At 35.7% G+C, this 18,621-nt stretch overlaps 2 protein-coding genes across 3 annotated transcripts; one reads left to right on the top strand and one right to left on the bottom strand.

The window, feature by feature from the left end:
• On the bottom strand, positions 1 to 1,578 carry LOC108347193 (low affinity inorganic phosphate transporter 4). The gene has a single exon (XM_017586354.1). The coding sequence runs from the start codon at positions 1,576 to 1,578 to the stop codon at positions 1 to 3; it is 1,578 nt and encodes a 525-aa protein (XP_017441843.1).
• A 12,595-nt stretch (positions 1,579 to 14,173) lies between these two features.
• On the top strand, positions 14,174 to 18,415 carry LOC108346926 (pyruvate decarboxylase 2). Of its 2 annotated transcripts, none has more exons than XM_017585996.2 (6): positions 14,174 to 14,958; positions 16,194 to 16,357; positions 16,680 to 17,330; positions 17,422 to 17,539; positions 17,726 to 17,914; positions 18,003 to 18,415. In XM_017585996.2, exons 1-6 carry the CDS (start codon positions 14,437 to 14,439, stop codon positions 18,171 to 18,173), a joined length of 1,815 nt encoding a protein of 604 aa, XP_017441485.1. In that variant the 5' UTR covers positions 14,174 to 14,436; the 3' UTR covers positions 18,174 to 18,415. The 2 variants fall into 2 exon arrangements, with proteins under 2 accessions (XP_017441485.1, XP_052724511.1); XM_052868551.1 differs by having other exon boundaries at positions 14,177 to 14,958; positions 17,410 to 17,539.
• Positions 18,416 to 18,621: the final 206 nt, after the last annotated feature.

The following is an 18,621-nucleotide window of genomic DNA, read 5'->3' as shown; positions in this document are numbered from 1 at the left end:
TTACATGGTCTCTGTCCTTGACACCGGAACCCTATAATCGTTGGGCGTTGCCGTCAGTTCACTCTCTCTCCCATCCTCACCGGAAATCTCCTCCAACGATCTACCCTTAGTCTCAGTAACCAAGAACGAGCAGAAGAACCCTAACAGGTTAGTCACCGCCAGCAAAATCATCGCCTTCTTAATCTTGGGCGTTTCACCACCCACCGTCAAGCTCTGTATTCCGAACGTCCCCACCAGTGCCCCTGCCTTCCCCGCCGCTGCACTCAGCGCATGGCACGTGCTCCTCACTCGCGTTGGAAACAGCTCCGCGGGAAGTACGAACGTCGTGCTGTTAGGTCCGAAGTTTGCGAAGAAGAACGTCAAGCCGTAGAGAAGAGCGAAGAGGCCCTTGTTCTCGCTCTTGAGGTAATCGTACTTCACACCGATCACAAACATGAAGAACGACATCATGAAGAAGCCCACGAGTTGGATCTTGTAGCGCCCCAGCTTCTCGATGAAGAAAACGGTGAACCAGTAACCGGGGAAGGTCCCCAGCAGAGCGATCACGAACATGGCACGTGACGTCTGGAACACTTCACCGATGGCGCTCATTTCAAAATCTTTGTCTATGAGTCCGATGGCAGGGAAAATATCCTTCTGGGTTAGATTCTGGCTGTAAAAAGCGATGTCAAGAAGAAACCATGAGCTCATGGTTCCGATCAAATGACGCCCATGACGGTTAAAGAACTCGTTCGACCACAAAGGGTAGTTATTCGCTGCGTTGAACTCGGCAATCTTATCTTGCTCTGCTTGGATTTCAATGTCCAAAACTCTCGCCATATCCGCCGCAGCTTGTTTTGCGTTACCTTCTATGATGGCAGTGTAACGCCCCGTTTCTGGCATCTTCATTCGCCAGTAGTAAGTCATCAGCGCCGGAATGGCACCGATCATGAAAACCAACCGCCATAGAAAATCAGCCTCCGGTGGCGTGGACAGGACGCGGTTTTGGGTATACGTCGGAGCATGGTAATAGGATTGGAAAAGCGCGGAGAGTGTCATGGAGACAAGCCCCGCGAAGATGATTCCCACGCCCTGCATGGCGAACACTGCAGCTATAAACGCCCCGCGTGTCCTCTTGTTGGCGTACTCCGACATGATAGTGGCGGAGAGGGGGTAGTCGCCGCCGATACCAAAGCCAAGCCAGAAGCGGAAGAAACACAGCGTTCCCATTACGGATTTCGCGCTGGCCCCGAATGAGAGACCGGAGGCAATGGCGCAGAGAACCATGAGGATGAGGGTGATTCCGTAGACCTTTTTCCGGCCGAGTTTATCGCCGAGCCAGCCGAAGACTAGCTGGCCGGAGAGGGTTCCGACAATGGCGACACCAATGACGAAGTTGTTTACTGATGTTGGGAGCTTTCCCGGCTTGTTGGAGCTAGGATCGAAGTAGTACAGGCGTCCCAGAAGTTTGGAAACCGTTGAGATACAGAAAAGGTCGTAGGCGTCGGTGAAGAACCCCATGCCTGCGATCACGATGGCCGTAACGTGGTACCATTGGGTTCGCGCTGAATCAAGCGCTTCAAGCACTTCCAGTGCCATACTTAACAAGCTTCCTTATACTTTCTTCACTATGTGCTTGCCCTTTGTTGTCTTCTCTCATCACCATCAACATTTCCCCTTATATATAAATACAAAACAAATGTTGATGTAAGTTTGAAAGTGTTTGAATGCAGCCATGGACGTTTACTTCTATGCTTTGTGGATGTGAACGAGAGAAAGTTGTGATTATTTGGTACTTGTTTATGTGGATATTCTCCTTGAGTTGATCATCTGAGAAGGATATGCTTAATTTGAACCAAGTTCTCTTTGGCTTTTTCTTCGTTGCTGTCTGTCCATAGGGATTAATGCTATGGCGTTACTCTGTTGGAGATTTAGCTGCTTCTGAAAGCTTTCAAATGAAGTGTACGTGAGACAAACGTTGATTGCTAAAAGAAAGCTACCTACTAAGCTTGTCTACAATGTGCTCTCTGTGAAAATTTTGTTAATATCATAAAACATTATTGGATGGTTTCAACAAAGTATATATTTAAGTAGAAGATAATTTAACAATATTTTTTGGCAACGATTTTTATAATAAATGTATTCATTTTTATAACAATTACCTTAAACATGATACTCATAAAATTTTACAATTACCAACTTTGTTAGAGGAAGGAATCTAGATTTCGTGGTGGAGAAATTGGTGGTTTTTGGTAAACTCTCTTTGATGGAGTTAGGATACTATCTGCTTATTGAGATATTTAGCCAAAGTAGATAAATACATGTCTACCCATTATAACATTTTCCTGAAATACTGCCCATGTGTGCAACGACTACTTGCTCATTAGCTGATATTTTTAATTATAATAAAAGGTATAGTAGAAACTGCCATATAACTTTTTGGTATTATCTTTCTAATTATTAAATAATTATAATTCTCAGTGAATTTTTCTTTTATACCAACCTTTTATATCGGTTGAGATCACGCAGTGATAATATCGTAAATATAAGAAGTTTTTCTATATTATGGATCTAAAACAAGTATAAAACGTGACAATAAATTATAAACTTTCTTATACCAATTTTGTAATAAATTGATATAAAAAGTCAATTTTCTATACCGTTTAAACTTAGAATCAGTATAAAAAGTGTATTGTCAAACCCGAAGACCAACCATTAACCGAATAATCTAATAAAATTCATGATTGATGACATTTTGGACTGAGTCCCTAGACCGACCTCTTGGACATATCACTTATGACTGGTATGATTGGGCAGTAGTTAGATCGACAAAAAATAAAAGCACCTACCAATCACTATAAATAAAGTTCTAAAATATGACTTTCATAACATATTAGTATATTATTGTACTAATCATTTATTTACTGACTTTAACATCAGAGTACCTTTTGTAGGTATCATCCAAATAATTCTAAGCAAACATAAATCCTTTGGAGATCTAAAAGACAAAGAAGAAGAGCATAACAAAATAAGCAATCTAAGAATTGATACAACATTTCCTGTTAACACTCCAAATAAATATTATTAAAAATTATTTTTAGGAGAGTTACTAATAAAAAACTATAGGTATAAATTTTTTATAACATGAATAAATAGTTTAAAACGAATAAGAAGAAGAATTGTGAATACTGAATAATAGTTTAAATGCCTATAAAATAAAATATTGATGAATTAGATATGAAACCTAATAGGTCAAATATATGAAACTTAATAGATTAAATATCAAGGAACATGAAAGGAGAACAGTAAAAAATTGAACAGAGAAAAAAATGCACACTTGGAAACTCAAAAATAAAAAATTAAGTGAGTTAAAGGTAAGTTCAATAATACATTTCTTATTTGTGTGACATTTATTTATTTATTTCTTAAAAAGTTGAATAAAACATCTCTTATTTACGTGACATTTTAAAAGCTGTCACAATGCTGAAATAAATTTCAACATCTTATTATAAAATATTGTTTAGAAGTTACACAATATAAAACAATATAAAGAGTGGGAAAAAAAAGTGAGGAAACATTCATTATAGATCCTAAAAACCTACCATTGTCACATTAATTTTTAAATTAAAAACTATATTCAATATGTATTTAGAGTAAAAAACAAATGTTGGTTAAATATAATTGCTTATTATAATTTTAGTGTGTAAATACATCTTTAACATTTATGATTAAGGAAATAAAAATCATTCCACCCAATTTGAAAAAAATGTTAAATAAATTTGTGTACAAACAGGTAATTTTAAATAAGTAAAATTAGTAAAATGAATAGTAATAGTTGAATTCTAATAATAGATTATAATTTTTGTGGATATTCAATTTATTTTAGAAGTGAAGTTTTAATATTCATAAATTCATAAATAATTTAAATTTTCTCTTTTTGTAGGATATTTTTTATTAAAATTTTAAATTTTCTTTTTGGTAGGTTATTTTTTTATTAACATTTCATTTATTAATAATTTATATAAAATTATAGATTATTATAAAAATAATCATTAAAATCATACATGTGATTTTTATTAAAGATTTAGTATATTTATTTTATTTATTCAAAATTAAAATATTTTTTTTCAACAAAAAATATTATCTACAAACCTATAGTACAAATATATGTTAAAATTAATCCATAATCCTGATAACTAATATCTGATTAATCCAGTTTCGTATTATTATCCAAACCAATTCTAACATAATTAGGTTTACTAACATTGTTGATTTAGTTATTTTTAATTTTAAATTTATATTTTAATTCATTACATTTTTATTTAGTTAAAAATTTTGGATGATCTTTCTATTTATACTAAAATCTCAATTAGGTCTTAATTTTTAAATTGTGTAATAAATAGACAATTTCCGTTAAGTAAAAAATAAGGCATTAAAATGTGTCTGTAATATTTAACAAAACACATGTCATTGTTGAATCATTTAAGTCATTGACGTGTTATTTCATCCTTTCTAGTCATTCACTGTTTGCCCTAAAATTTAAATTAACTCAAACATTATTCATCTTCTTCGAAAATTGATTGGCTGAGACGTGTATAGTTCTTCTTTGTTCTGCACTTACAATGGTCAGAATGGGCAAGCTACTATGCTCTTGCCACCACCCAGAAACTCCAAGTCAGACCAACCACCACCAACAACATTCACTTCTATATTAGAAACCCAAGGAAACCCCAAGGTGCAACCACCAACAATGAGTACCCAAAACTTAAGAGACTGAAAAAACATAAGTCACTGGATCATGAATATCAAGCTCGCACCACCAACATGCAGAGATGAATCAGAAAATCAATTCGCAACCCCGATCCCCAAACGAACCCAGATCGCAAGAATCAGAAACCCAAAACGCGAAAACCTTAACCCATAATTCCCAATTTAAGAAACCCTAATTTCAAACCCTAAATCGTGACCATCGAGAACCATAAATTGAAAGAACATAAGCAAAAGAAAACCCGAAAACTGCAAAGTCGCAAGCCACACACGATTTTCCCTCACCGCGAATCGCCGCGCCTGCCACCGGAAAAACGTCCCTACATCGCGAGTTGAACCAGAGGGGAAAACAAGGAAGAAGGGAGCCCTCTCCTTGCATCGTAACCAAAAATGGAAAGAAGGAGAAGAAAGGTACCTCCCCTAGAAACATCTCTGCACACGAGACCAAGAAACCCCACGAGATTAGGTTCTTTTTCGAGAGAGAAACAAAACATTGGGGATTCAATTAGAGTTCTGAGTCTCCGGTTAGAGAATAAATTAAAGGCTTAAATGTTTATGTAAATTTGTGTTTAATATTCGGTTTTAAAAATGAAGGCATTGAATTCCTATGTTATGAAAAATGTATGAATAAAGTTATGTCCGTTAAGTTGACAGTAACGGTGATTAAGTCCATGCTAATGTGACCATATTTTTTTTCTTCTCTTTTATGTTGTTGAATTTTTTTTTTCTTTTATTTAGTTTTTTCTTTGATGATTTGTTGAACTTGTTCTTTCTTTGTGAACCTTATTCATATATTTTTCATAGAGACCCAATGTCTTTATTTTTAAAACTGAGTATTAATCAGAAATTCATCTAACATGGGAACGAAGTAAACATTTAAGCTTAAATTAAATACAAATTAAATTTTTTAGAAAATAAATTAAATACGTATTCCACACAATAAACTTACTCATATCATATGCGCCACGTCAACACATCTTAGCTATTTTTTTCTATTAAAATTGTCTATTTATTACATATTTTAAAAAATTAAGACTCAATTGAAACAATTTATAAGAATCAAATTGAGATCTCAATACAAATATGAGGATCATCCGAAGATTTTAATTCTTTTATTTTCAACATAACTACGCATGCGTCACATAATAAAAAATGTGTCGTGCAAAATCTTTTATTAGAATAGATTTGATTCCAAAATTATTAAAATTGTGCAAGTTTTGAAAAAAAAAAGTTAAAGTTGGACAAATCTGGGCATGTTGCATGACTTTATAACAAAAAAAAAATGTTACATTACTAAAACAATTTCGTTGTAACTGAAAAGAAATTGTGTAAATTTTGGACGACTTTTTCTCTCTCTCTTTTTTTTTTTTTTTTAAATTACTCCTTCATTCACATTATATATATAAATAGAGAGGTTGTTACAACATTCAACAACTTTAATATATGTCTCGGTTGATATTTTTGGGACCGAGAGACTAACCTGCTGATGTGTCTGGGCCGCTCGCTCGCTTCTAAACTCCCGCTGTTGGCCGATCGGTGTTGGCATAAACCGATCGGTCTTCTTCTAGACGGGGGAGGATGTACCTGCAAAAGGTACTCCGACGCTCAAGTTAGGCGTGTGATTTGAAGAGCCTCGGCTCTTGGTTGAATATTTAGTGAATGATTATCACTGTTCAGTATTTGAGAGTAGTGTAGAGCGAATAATGCGTAAGTGGAACGTACCTGGCCTTTGGCCCTGACTTTGTATTTATAATTTACCTCATGGATCCTAAGCTGATATAAGCCCAATAAAATATAAACAGAATAAGATATAAACAGATTACCTGAATATCTGGTTGGTTGTTTGTAACCACTCGGTTAATATTTTATACTATACATTATGCCCCCCAAGTCCGAGTTAAGCGGTTGGCTTTAGCCGTGGTTAACTATAGGACTGATGAGTTTGAGGGAGGCTGCGTTGGCGGAACTGAAAGCGTTTTACCGCTCGACCTTCAATAGTAACCGAGCGGAATTTACCGCTCGGTCTTCGACATTTGTCGAGAGGGTTTTACCTCTTGACCTTCGACATTAACCGAGCGGGATTTACCGCTCGTCCTTCAACAGGAACCGAGAGGAATTTACCTCTCGGTCTTCGACATTTGTCGAGAGGGTTTTACCTCTCGACCTTCGACAGTAACCAAGCGGGATTTGCCGCTCGTCCTTTAACAGGAACCGAGAGGAATTTACCTCTCGGCCTTCGACATTTGTCGAGAGGGTTTTACCTCTCGACCTTCGACAGTAATCGAGCGGGATTTACCGCTCGTCCTTCAACAGGAACCGAGAGGAATTTACCTCTCGGTCTTCGACATTTGTCGAGAGGGTTTTACCTCTCGACCTTCGACAGTAATTGAGCGGGATTTACCTCTCGACCTTCGACTTTAACCGAGAGGGATTTACCTCTCGACCTTCGACTTTAACCGAGAGGGGTTTACCTCTCGACCTTCAACTTTAACCGAGAGGGATTTACCTCTCGACCTTCGACTTTAACCGAGAGGGGTTTACCTCTCGACCTTCAACTTTAACCGAGAGGGATTTACCTCTCGACCTTCGACTTTAACCGAGAGGGATTTACCTCTCGACCTTCGACTTGAACTGAGAGGAATTTACCTCTCGACCTTCGACTTTAACCGAGAGGGGTTTACCTCTCGACCTTCAACTTTAACCGAGAGGGATTTACCTCTCGACCTTCGACTTTAACCGAGAGGGGTTTACCTCTCGACTTTCGACATTTACCGAGAGGGCTTTACCTCTCGACCTTCGACATTAACCGAGCGGGATTTACCGCTCGACACTCGACTTTAACCGAGAGGGATTTACCTCTCGACCTTCGACATTAACAGAGAGGGATTTACCTCTCGACCTTCTACATTAACCGAGAGGGATTTACCTCTCGGCCCTCGACTTTAACCGAGAGGGATTTATCGCTCGGTCTTCGACCTAGGAGTGCTTCCTAGGGAACGGGCTTTATCGTTCGGCTTTGAGAGGGTTTTACCTCTGCTTTGAGCTAGGATTGTTTCCTAGTGAACGGGATTTACCGTTCGTCTTTGAGAGGGCTTTACCTCTCTCCCGAGGGGGATTTACCGCTCGGTCTTCGACCTAGGAGTGCTTCCTAGGGAACGGGCTTTACCGTTCGGCTTTGAGAGGGTTTTACCTCTGCTTTGAGCTAGGATTGTTTCCTAGTGAACGGGATTTACCGTTCGTCTTTGAGAGGGCTTTACCTCTCTCCCGAGGGGGATTTACCGCTCGGTCTTGGACTTGATCGTTAATTTTGAACTTTGCTGACGAAATTGGCAATCAGTGTTTGCAATAGGAGACTTCCCCTTCGTTAATTGAATTCCATGATACTTTAAGCATGAAGTCCGTTTATGACAAGATCTTAGTACGCACTTGCATAGTTGATGGCGTGGATTTTGATATATATTTCTTCAAGATGTCTTGCTGAAATTCTCATGATGATATATATTATGGTATATAACCGTATAATAAATGATTCGGTTATGAATTGCACCGAATAAATAACATATATAATAAACAAGGTATCAAAACCGTCTTGAGATTTTATAATATTGTTGTTGATAATTATCTCTAACACAACAATTTCTTTGACTATTTTAATCATGCCAAAAAATGTTTCGGTTATAATAATTAGATAACTATATTTATAGTTATATACTATATTATATATCATATATCATATAATATATTATGGATTATAACATATATATTTAACATAAAAATAGTTGTTATAATATCTATTATCAATTAGATATTTTATGAAATATTCATATTTCAAAAAATACTTATCTTGTTGACGACGTCTCACGTAGAGATGATGATTCATCTACTGTAGTTTTTGTCGAAAGTTTCTGGTGTGGATCTGAAATAGTGATGTCGAGACTGAACGCTCGTCTTGGTTTCTTGTGGTCATCATTGGGTTTGACGCTCGGCCCCACGGTGGGCGCCAAAATGTCTCGGTTGATATTTTTGGGACCGAGAGACTAACCTGCTGATGTGTCTGGGCCGCTCGCTCGCTTCTAAACTCCCGCTGTTGGCCGATCGGTGTTGGCATAAACCGATCGGTCTTCTTCTGGACGGGGGAGGATGTACCTGCAAAAGGTACTCCGACGCTCAAGTTAGGCGTGTGATTTGAAGAGCCTCGGCTCTTGGTTGAATATTTAGTGAATGATTATCACTGTTCAGTATTTGAGAGTAGTGTAGAGCGAATAATGCGTAAGTGGAACGTACCTGGCCTTTGGCCCTGACTTTGTATTTATAATTTACCTCATGGATCCTAAGCTGATATAAGCCCAATAAAATATAAACAGAATAAGATATAAACAGATTACCTGAATATCTGGTTGGTTGTTTGTAACCACTCGGTTAATATTTTATACTATACAATATACTTCACAAGATAACTGAAGTAATGCTAACATGTCTCGAGACTTTGCTTTTGACTCAAATAATTAACAGAGTCGTTTCAAGTTGCAATGACTTTAACTTTTACAAAAAGAAGTCGTCCAAAGTTAACATGATTTCACTTCAGTATGAGATGACTTTATTTATTATGCACGACACAATTTGTCAAACCTCGGAATTTGTTTAAAACTTGTATCATTTTCATAATTTCATACCACATTCTATTTGTTTAGTAGACTAACTTTAATTGTTTAATATTGAATAATACAATTCATATAGGTTCATATTTAATCCAATAGCACGATCCAACAACGTTCATTAAATCTCTTTATTCTTAAACAACTCAAGCTTATGTTTATTGAGAAATATTCACATATCATAATTAATCTCAACAATTTAATACTATGATTTATTTTAATGAAATATAATTATATTGTTATTAACTACTTTGATATTATATACTTGAGATTAATATTATTCTAATGATAACATAGGTTCACGATCCGTGTTAATCTTATAAATGCAACTAGTATTCTTCAATAAATATTCATTCAATAATCACTCATATTCACTACTATATTCATAAATATCAAATACTAACTTTGAGCGTTAAAGAATCTTTTGTTGATGGATCTCCCCTCCTGAAAAACAAGGGATTCAATTTTGGTCATCAAAAGCATTCAAGCCACCACTAGGATCTTGTCACCTGTCCATAGATCCATGCTCAAGATTCTAGTAAGATGACATTGGTACCTATTGTGGGGCTGGTAAAGAGATTCTCAGACAAACCATTGGTCTCTTAAGTCCTCCATTGGGGATGACCAATCATTCATTTTAAACCTCAACTAAAGGGCTTATCTTTCTACGATACATAATAGTTCCAATTCACTTAAGAGTCGAGGCCTAAGACAATTTAAAACTCATTACGCTCTTAGACGTCTTTTAAAGACAAAAGAATGACATGCATCAAAGCAAATAATACCTTAGATGCATAGTGATTGACCCTAACAATAATACTCGATAGCTTTAAAGTAGAAATACATTATAAATTTTTTGCTACGCTAAATAAGTGTTTTTTCAATTATACTTTATTAGATATACATAAATTAAACAATATTAGACTAAAAATTATAATTGGTACAAATTATATTATATTACACTGTTGTGATAATAATAAATAAGTTAAATCTCTCGGATGGTCCTCATATTTGTACAAAAATCTCAATTCGGACATCAAGTTTTAAATTGTCTCAATTTGGTCCTCATTTTTGAAAATGTGATACAATTTGACAATTTTCGTTAATATATAATTGACGACATTAACTCAATGTCATGTGTCAATATGTGGTTTTTTATATTTAATTTTATTTTTAATTTTTATTTAAAAAAAAACTTTGTCACATGTCAAATGAGGTTCTTGCCACATGCAGAGATAATGTGGCGTGACAAAGACAATGTCATGTGACAATGATAGTAACATGTGTCATGTGAAAAATCTCAATTTAGACCTTTTATTTGTATTTGGTCTCATTTTAGTTCTAATATTTTTTTTTTTAAATTGGACCAATTTCATCCATCTCCAAATTAAAATCAAATTTAACTTTTATATAGATGTATAATGATATCTTTATTAAAATTGATATTTTTATTAAATAAGTTTTACAATATTAAATTTATGTTATGCATTGAACTTTATTTAAATTTTGTTTCAATTATGTTATACATTTTAAAATATTTTTATAACAAATTAAAATGAGTATATTTAAAAGAAAAATTTATAGATTTTAATTTTTTATATTTATTTTAAATTGTTATATCATTATAGATCTATATAAAAGTTAAATTTGATTTTAATTTAGAGAGGAATGAAATTGCTCCAATTTAAAAAATCATTAGAACTAAAATGATATCAAATACAAATAAAATGACTAAATTGAGATTTTTCATATGACACGTGTCACAATCACTAGTCACACTGTTTCAACATGTGACAAAGTTTTGTTTTTAAAAAGAAAATAAATAAAATTAAAAAGATTAAAAAATAAAAAAAACCACATACTGACCTAGTTATATATTAAAAAAAATCAACTTACATCACATTTTTTTTTGAAAAAATGAAGCCCCACTTAAAATAACTTAAAACTTGATCACCAAAATGAGATACATATACAAAGGTAAGACATTCGAGAGTTTTAACATCCAAGAATTGTCACTTCTTTTATTTGAAAAACACAATCATTCAAACACTAACATTTAATTATGATTTAAGGAGACAAATTGATTATGTAACATCCCAAAATACAGTAATAACCATAAATTAGAATTAATTACATTGCAAAATCAAACAGTGCAGTCTTACACTAAACATCAACGTTCAAAAGCCGAACGACATTAATTTCAGAGTTAAAATGCAATAATACAGAAGTAACAATAGTTCGGGACGAACGGTTTTACAAAACCAACTAACCGAACGTTCAAAATCAAAACTAACTAGCTATTGCCTATGAATAACCGGACGTTCTAAGGCTCGGCCTTGACTTCCACATCTACCAGATTCTCCTCCTCAATTATATCTTCCAACAAGGCATCTCCTTTTGCTCACATCCACATGGATGATCATCACAATGACAAGACGGACGTACAAGGACGAGACAACACAAGAAAACACAGGGTAAGCTTATGTAATTTAATTCATACGTCAACATATAATTTAAACATTTGAAATCACACAAAAATATTTCAACACATATAACCATCCAAAAACTCTCATTAGCCAGACCGTCCGGACTGTATGAATCTGTGTAGCTACAGGCATTCTTGCACTCGGGTGATGTAGTAACTGGAATAATCACATCAGCTGCCACCCGAGGTTAGCCCTATCCAAAGTACCCCTAAGGATTAGGACCTCCTGCCGTTCCCACACATGACCTACCCTCCTCTACGTGAGGACGAGTACTCACAGAACATCAGGATGAACAACCAGCATTAGCATGCCCACAGTCATACTTTACAGCATTCCATATTCATTCATACATGAGTCGTTCCTCCTTGGAACGCTCGTTCAAATTCCACAACCATTATTTCATCTCATATACTGTTCAATCCTTATAATTTTTCACTTTAACCTCATTTTCGTCTTCCATTACAATTACATAAAATAACGAGCGTTCAGCCCTCTTCATAACGAGGACGAACGTGAAAACGAGATCGAGAACTCCTCTTTTCAGAACCGAATAAACCGACACATCATATTTGACGAACGTCATTTTCTACTCGAATCAGTTGAATGAACTGACTCTAAGAAGATCAAATCATTTCTCAAAGAATAATTTAAGTAGGAAGGCTCTAGGCCGAATCCAATTGGATAAGGACACCTCAAGATGATTAAATGACCATACCGAGCACAATTTAACTATAGAAGCCGACTGCCAGTCAATGACCGAACGCGGTACACGGATTTACAGAATTTTGGACGAACGCTATTTCCACTCATTTGGTAAGTAACGACAAGGACGAGCGTTCGGTATAAGACCGAGCGCCACTCGTAACGTACGCTTTGGGTCAAAACCCATCGCGGAGTTGTACTCATAATAGAAATAAAAATAAAGGTAACACGAGATGGTGAAGTTAGGATTTAGGAATAACTGAGTGTTCAAAGGTATATTTATAAAGTTTCTCAACTCCTCACATAATACTCAGGGCATCTACGTTTGGCCGAACGCTCAAACGTAGCACTAATACAAGAGGGCGTTCGTCCTCAACTAGAATTCTTCCCAAATGAAAGAATTCCATTTCAAATAAAGTTTAATAATAACACCGAACGGTCAAGGACCGTTCAATGACGAACGTACGTTATCATAGGGAAGTTTTTATTCAAAGTTTCATTTACATTTACTCATTTCTCAGCATATACATTTCATATTTTCAAATACTCATATCATAGTACATTTCATATTCACCATGCATCAGTTCATACTTATGATCATATATCAAAAATCAAATAACACAGATCATGCTTCATGCAACTCACAGAACGTCCATACAGCACAAATAAAACATACGAATTAAATTAAATAAGCTTCCCTTACTTGGATTCGTGAGTGAAACGTTCTAAGCGCAAGATTTTGATTCGTCCGCTTACAGCTTTCTATCCTCAAGATCACTTAACTATTCCAATTTAATCTAACCACATAAAAATTAGGAACAACTTAGACTTACAACCCATGCATGCAACCAGAACTTGGTTTTGCATGTAACACAAGAACGAACGACTAGGGACAAGAAACTTACCAGTTTCAGAATCTGGAATTGTTCGGTCCAGAATGAAGCTCACGACGCCGGGACTTCTTCTACGGTTTCTGAAATGGGATCGGAGAAAGGAAGGATGAGTTACAGTAGAGAGAAGAAAAGGTTTTTTCTAGAGAGAAGGAGAAGGAAATGGAAAGTCAGAGTTGGGAAGGAGAAGTGCATGCAGAGGAGAGTGAACAGAGTTTTCAGAAAAATTATTTTTGTCTGCCCCACGTCCAAACGAACGTGTGCTCTCTTGTGGACACCTGTCCTCCACTACTGATTTTCGAATCTTCCATTCTTGACACCTGGCGTCAGTGTTCAGAGTTTTGGGTGGGTTTTTAATGATTCTGAGCAGGGTTTTGGACGCATTAAATGAGATTAAACAGGTGGGGTTTGGGTTAAATTTCCGAGATCTGACAGATTAACTTACAATAAAAATAATACAATAAAAAATAATAAAAACATGTATTTATAAAATTTATACATTTATTAACTCTGGTCATATATTAACAAGCAAAACTATAAGTTTTTAATTAGAGAAACTTTTTCTCAATTCATAAGTATTTTTACTAGGCTTTTCATTAAGTAAACAAAAAATTCACATAAAGAAAAAGAAAAGTCAGCCGGAGCAAAAACAGTGTCGTAATTATGTGTCGGAAGTTGAATTTGGAAGCAGTGAGACACACATCACATGACATATCACATGGTGCAAAGCAAAAATAGGAGAGAGCAGTAATACCCATTCCAAATGGCTCTTCCTTCCAACATGCAAAACCGGAAAACCGCCCCTTGTAATGCAACCCACCATCTTCTCTTCCTCTCACTATTACACCACACACACACACACCCTTATAAATTCCCATACCCTCTTATTTCTCTCTCACATTATTACAATCACCGTCAACACACACAACCTTAACCTCATCAAACTCAAACAAACCCATGGACAGCATCGGCTCCCTCGACTCCAGTAAGCCCGCCAACAACGACGTCGGCAATGTCCCCAACGGCACCGCTTCAGCCATCAAGAACTCCGTCCCCGCCACAGCCGTCCCCACCACCGAGGCCACCCTCGGCCGCCACCTCGCGCATCGCCTCGTGCAGGTTGGGGTCACAGACGTTTTCTCCGTCCCCGGTGACTTTAACCTCACCCTCCTCGACCACCTCATCGCGGAGCCCAAACTCACCAACGTCGGATGTTGCAACGAACTCAATGCCGGGTACGCCGCCGACGGCTACGCACGGTGCCGGGGTGTCGGCGCGTGCGTGGTGACTTTCACAGTGGGCGGGCTGAGTGTGATCAACGCAATCGCCGGCGCGTACAGTGAGAATCTTCCGGTGATTTGCATCGTTGGTGGACCCAACACGAACGACTTCGGCACGAACAGGATCTTGCACCACACCATTGGGTTGCCAGATTTCAGTCAGGAACTCAGGTGCTTCCAAACTGTTACCTGCTACCAGGTCAGAATCTCACCCTCATTTTGTTTCCATCTCCATTTACCATGTTATTTCATTACAATAATCCATGGTTTTTAATAAAAATAATAATAATTCGACACCTATGAACAAATAATAATTCTGGTCTAGTGACTCTTGATTTAAATTACAGTGTTTTTGTATATCTTTTTTACATAAATACGATTGATTTATTAGAAAAGTTGGGGTATTTGAATAAAATTATGAAAAATATTTTTTTAATAATTATTTTTATAACTTTTTTACAATTGCAATTGGTTTATTTCAAATATTTTTTTAAAAATAAATTCTAACAAATTAATAAAATAGTAATACATGATTTATTATTAAAAATTATTATAAAAAATTGTCCAACATATCTGAGGTCTAAAATTATTTAGATCGTGACACATGCAATAATCATAATAGCGTCTTAAGCATTTAATTAAAGAGAACATTCATTTTCTTAATTTGCCTGCTTTCTATTTTCAACCAATCAGACATCATCATAAATATGATTTAAAGAAATATTTTACTTATTCTAAAAAGGAAGAAACTACATTAGTGTGTGATTAGACATATTGTATTCAACTTTTAATTGTTGATTATTTATAACAGACTTCTTTCCTATTTATGTCTTTTTCTGTGGGTGTAATCTGAAAGGATAAAGTGATTTTGAGTAGATCTCAGTAAAAAGAGAATTAATGCACCTGAATATTTGTGAAACTAAAAATCACCATTCATACTTTTACCCCTCATAATAAAAAAATTATTTTCAGTAATGAATTTTATTAAATTATTTTTTAATATATGTAATAAAAATAATTATTTTCTAAATTAAATTATTGATGTATAATGTTATATTATTAAAATAAAATTTTGAAGTGAATGTTTATTTCAATAAACAACGTCAAAGTATAATTTTTCAGCTACAATTACTTCAGTTTTAAGTGTACAAGGTGCAATAGTAGTATTCCTGTATGTAACGTGACTTGAGTACTTATCTTCTGAAAAATTATAAACGGATACCTTTTTTATCTTGTACATTTTTCTAACATAATAAAGTATTAATATTTTTAACTTTTTATTTAATATAGATCCGTTTATTTTACATTTAAAAATAAAAATATTCTTTTAATATACATGAACTGAAGTAAAGAAAATAAAGTTTTATTTCTTAACTTTCTTGATGGATATGAATCTGTGATTGTGCTAAATGATTTTAGTGTATGGTTTGATAGGCTGTGGTGAATAACATAGAGGATGCTCATGAAATGATTGATACAGCGATCTCAACCTGTTTGAAAGAAAGCAAGCCCGTCTACATAAGCATAAGCTGTAACTTGCCTGGCATTCCTCACCCCACTTTCAGTCGTGAACCAGTTCCATTTTCTCTCTCTCCCAGGTTTGATTTTTCATATTCTTTTGATTAAATACTCAACTTGGTTTGTGAGACATTGATTCCCTTAAATGGAAATTTATCAGTCACTTTAGTTCAACATTTGAAATGTCATTCTACTTGAGTAATGATGTTAACATACTTTTTATGAACTAAAATTGCAGCAAGTGGTTAGATTTAAGGTTTAAATTGATAGCATGAGGTTGTTCTTATTCTTGAAGGACTAATGTTTGTTGTAAGTTCTTTTAGAAAGGGGAAATGATGATAATAGATGTATATGTTTCTTTCTCAGTGATTTTCTTTATTGATGGGTGTTATACTGTTACAGATTGAGTAACAAGCTAGGGTTGGAGGCAGCAGTGGAGGCAGCAGCAGCGTTCCTAAACAAGGCAGTGAAGCCTGTAATGGTGGGTGGTCCAAAACTGAGGGTGGCTAAGGCATGTGAGGCTTTTGTTGAGCTTGCCGATGCATCTGGCTATCCATTTGCTGTGATGCCATCAGCCAAAGGACTAGTACCTGAGTACCACCAGCACTTCATTGGCACATTCTGGGGAGCTGTGAGCACTGCTTTCTGTGCTGAGATTGTGGAATCTGCAGATGCATACTTGTTTGCTGGCCCCATTTTCAATGACTACAGTTCAGTAGGGTACTCTCTCCTTCTGAAGAAGGAGAAGGCCATCATTGTGCAGCCTGACCGAGTTGTGATCTCAAATGGACCTGCATTTGGGTGTATCCTCATGAAGGACTTCCTCACAGCACTTGGAAAGCGTCTTCAGCATAACAACACTGCATATGAAAACTATGCCAGGATATTTGTCCCTGATGGAAAGCCTCTGAAGGCTGAACCAGGAGAGCCTTTGAGGGTTAATATACTGTTTAAGCATGTTCAAGAAATGCTGTCTGGTGAGACTGCTGTGATTGCTGAGACAGGGGACTCCTGGTTTAACTGCCAAAAGCTGAAGTTGCCAAAAGGATGTGGGTGAGTAGCACGTTCAGTGTGATTGGTGTTTACCATTTTAGTTTTCATTCTATCGTTTGTTTTCAGTTTTGAAGAGAAGGTTTGTTGACAGGTACGAGTTCCAAATGCAATATGGTTCAATTGGATGGTCTGTTGGTGCAACTCTTGGTTATGCTCAGGCTGTTCGTCCAAAGCGTGTGATTTCTTGCATTGGTGATGGAAGCTTTCAGGTTTGCCTTTCATAACTATCTAAGCACACTTCAATCAAAAGGAAATTGTTTTTTCTTGGTTACAGTACTCCAATAAATTTACAATTTTCACTCCCTCATGGTCTGCTATAACAAGTCTAAATTTTTTTATCCTTACTCAACAATTCTTGAGCTAATTATAATGCATTTTGTTTAACTTGTTTGCAGGTGACAGCTCAGGATGTCTCCACAATGATACGAAATGAGCAGAATCCCATCATCTTCCTGATAAACAATGGTGGATACACCATTGAAGTTGAAATTCATGACGGGCCATACAATGTGATTAAGAACTGGAACTACACTGCCTTGGTTGATGCAATCCACAATGGTGACGGGAAATGCTGGACCAGTAAGGTAAGTGACTACAAATTCTTATACATTCAACAACAAATTTGTTAATTTGCATTCTTATGAAAAGTTCATTATGCATGCCTTATTTCAGGTCACATGCGAGGAGGAACTTATTGAAGCAATTCAGACAGCAACAGGAGACAAGAAAGATTGCTTATGCTTCATTGAGGTGATTGTTCACAAGGATGATACGAGCAAAGAATTGCTTGAGTGGGGCTCTAGGGTCTGTGCTGCAAATAGTCGTCCTCCTAATCCTCAGTGAATTTCCTACCATGAGCCATTACAAAGCTGATGGAATCAATATTGGAGTTTGGCTTTATCTTAGTTGAGATTAATTCCTTCGAGATGCTTGTGTACGAGAGAAATTATCCTGTGTCTGTGCTTTGCACTTAATGTTTAGGTGTAGTGCATTTTACGGAAATTTATTCTTCGGGGACAAAAATTAATCTTTCACATTTTTTCTATAAATTAATGCTATTCTCTATTAACTTTGAGTTCGGAAAATTTATTACTTTATCTCACATTTACATAATAGAATCAGTTCACCTACCATGGTTAATTAATTTCTTTTGTAGTCATATGAATCAAAGTTCTCTAAAGTTGAATTTTCATCTGCATGAATCACATTGATTAAAATTAAACTTTAATATTAAATTATAAATAAGTTGAAAATTATAAATCATTTTATTTCAAACTACATACATTTCTTT

The sequence above is a fragment of the Vigna angularis genome, chromosome 9 (genome assembly GCF_016808095.1).
Source record: "Vigna angularis cultivar LongXiaoDou No.4 chromosome 9, ASM1680809v1, whole genome shotgun sequence".
Lineage (NCBI taxonomy): Eukaryota > Viridiplantae > Streptophyta > Magnoliopsida > Fabales > Fabaceae > Vigna > Vigna angularis.
This window is presented reverse-complemented; position numbering and strand designations above follow the sequence as displayed.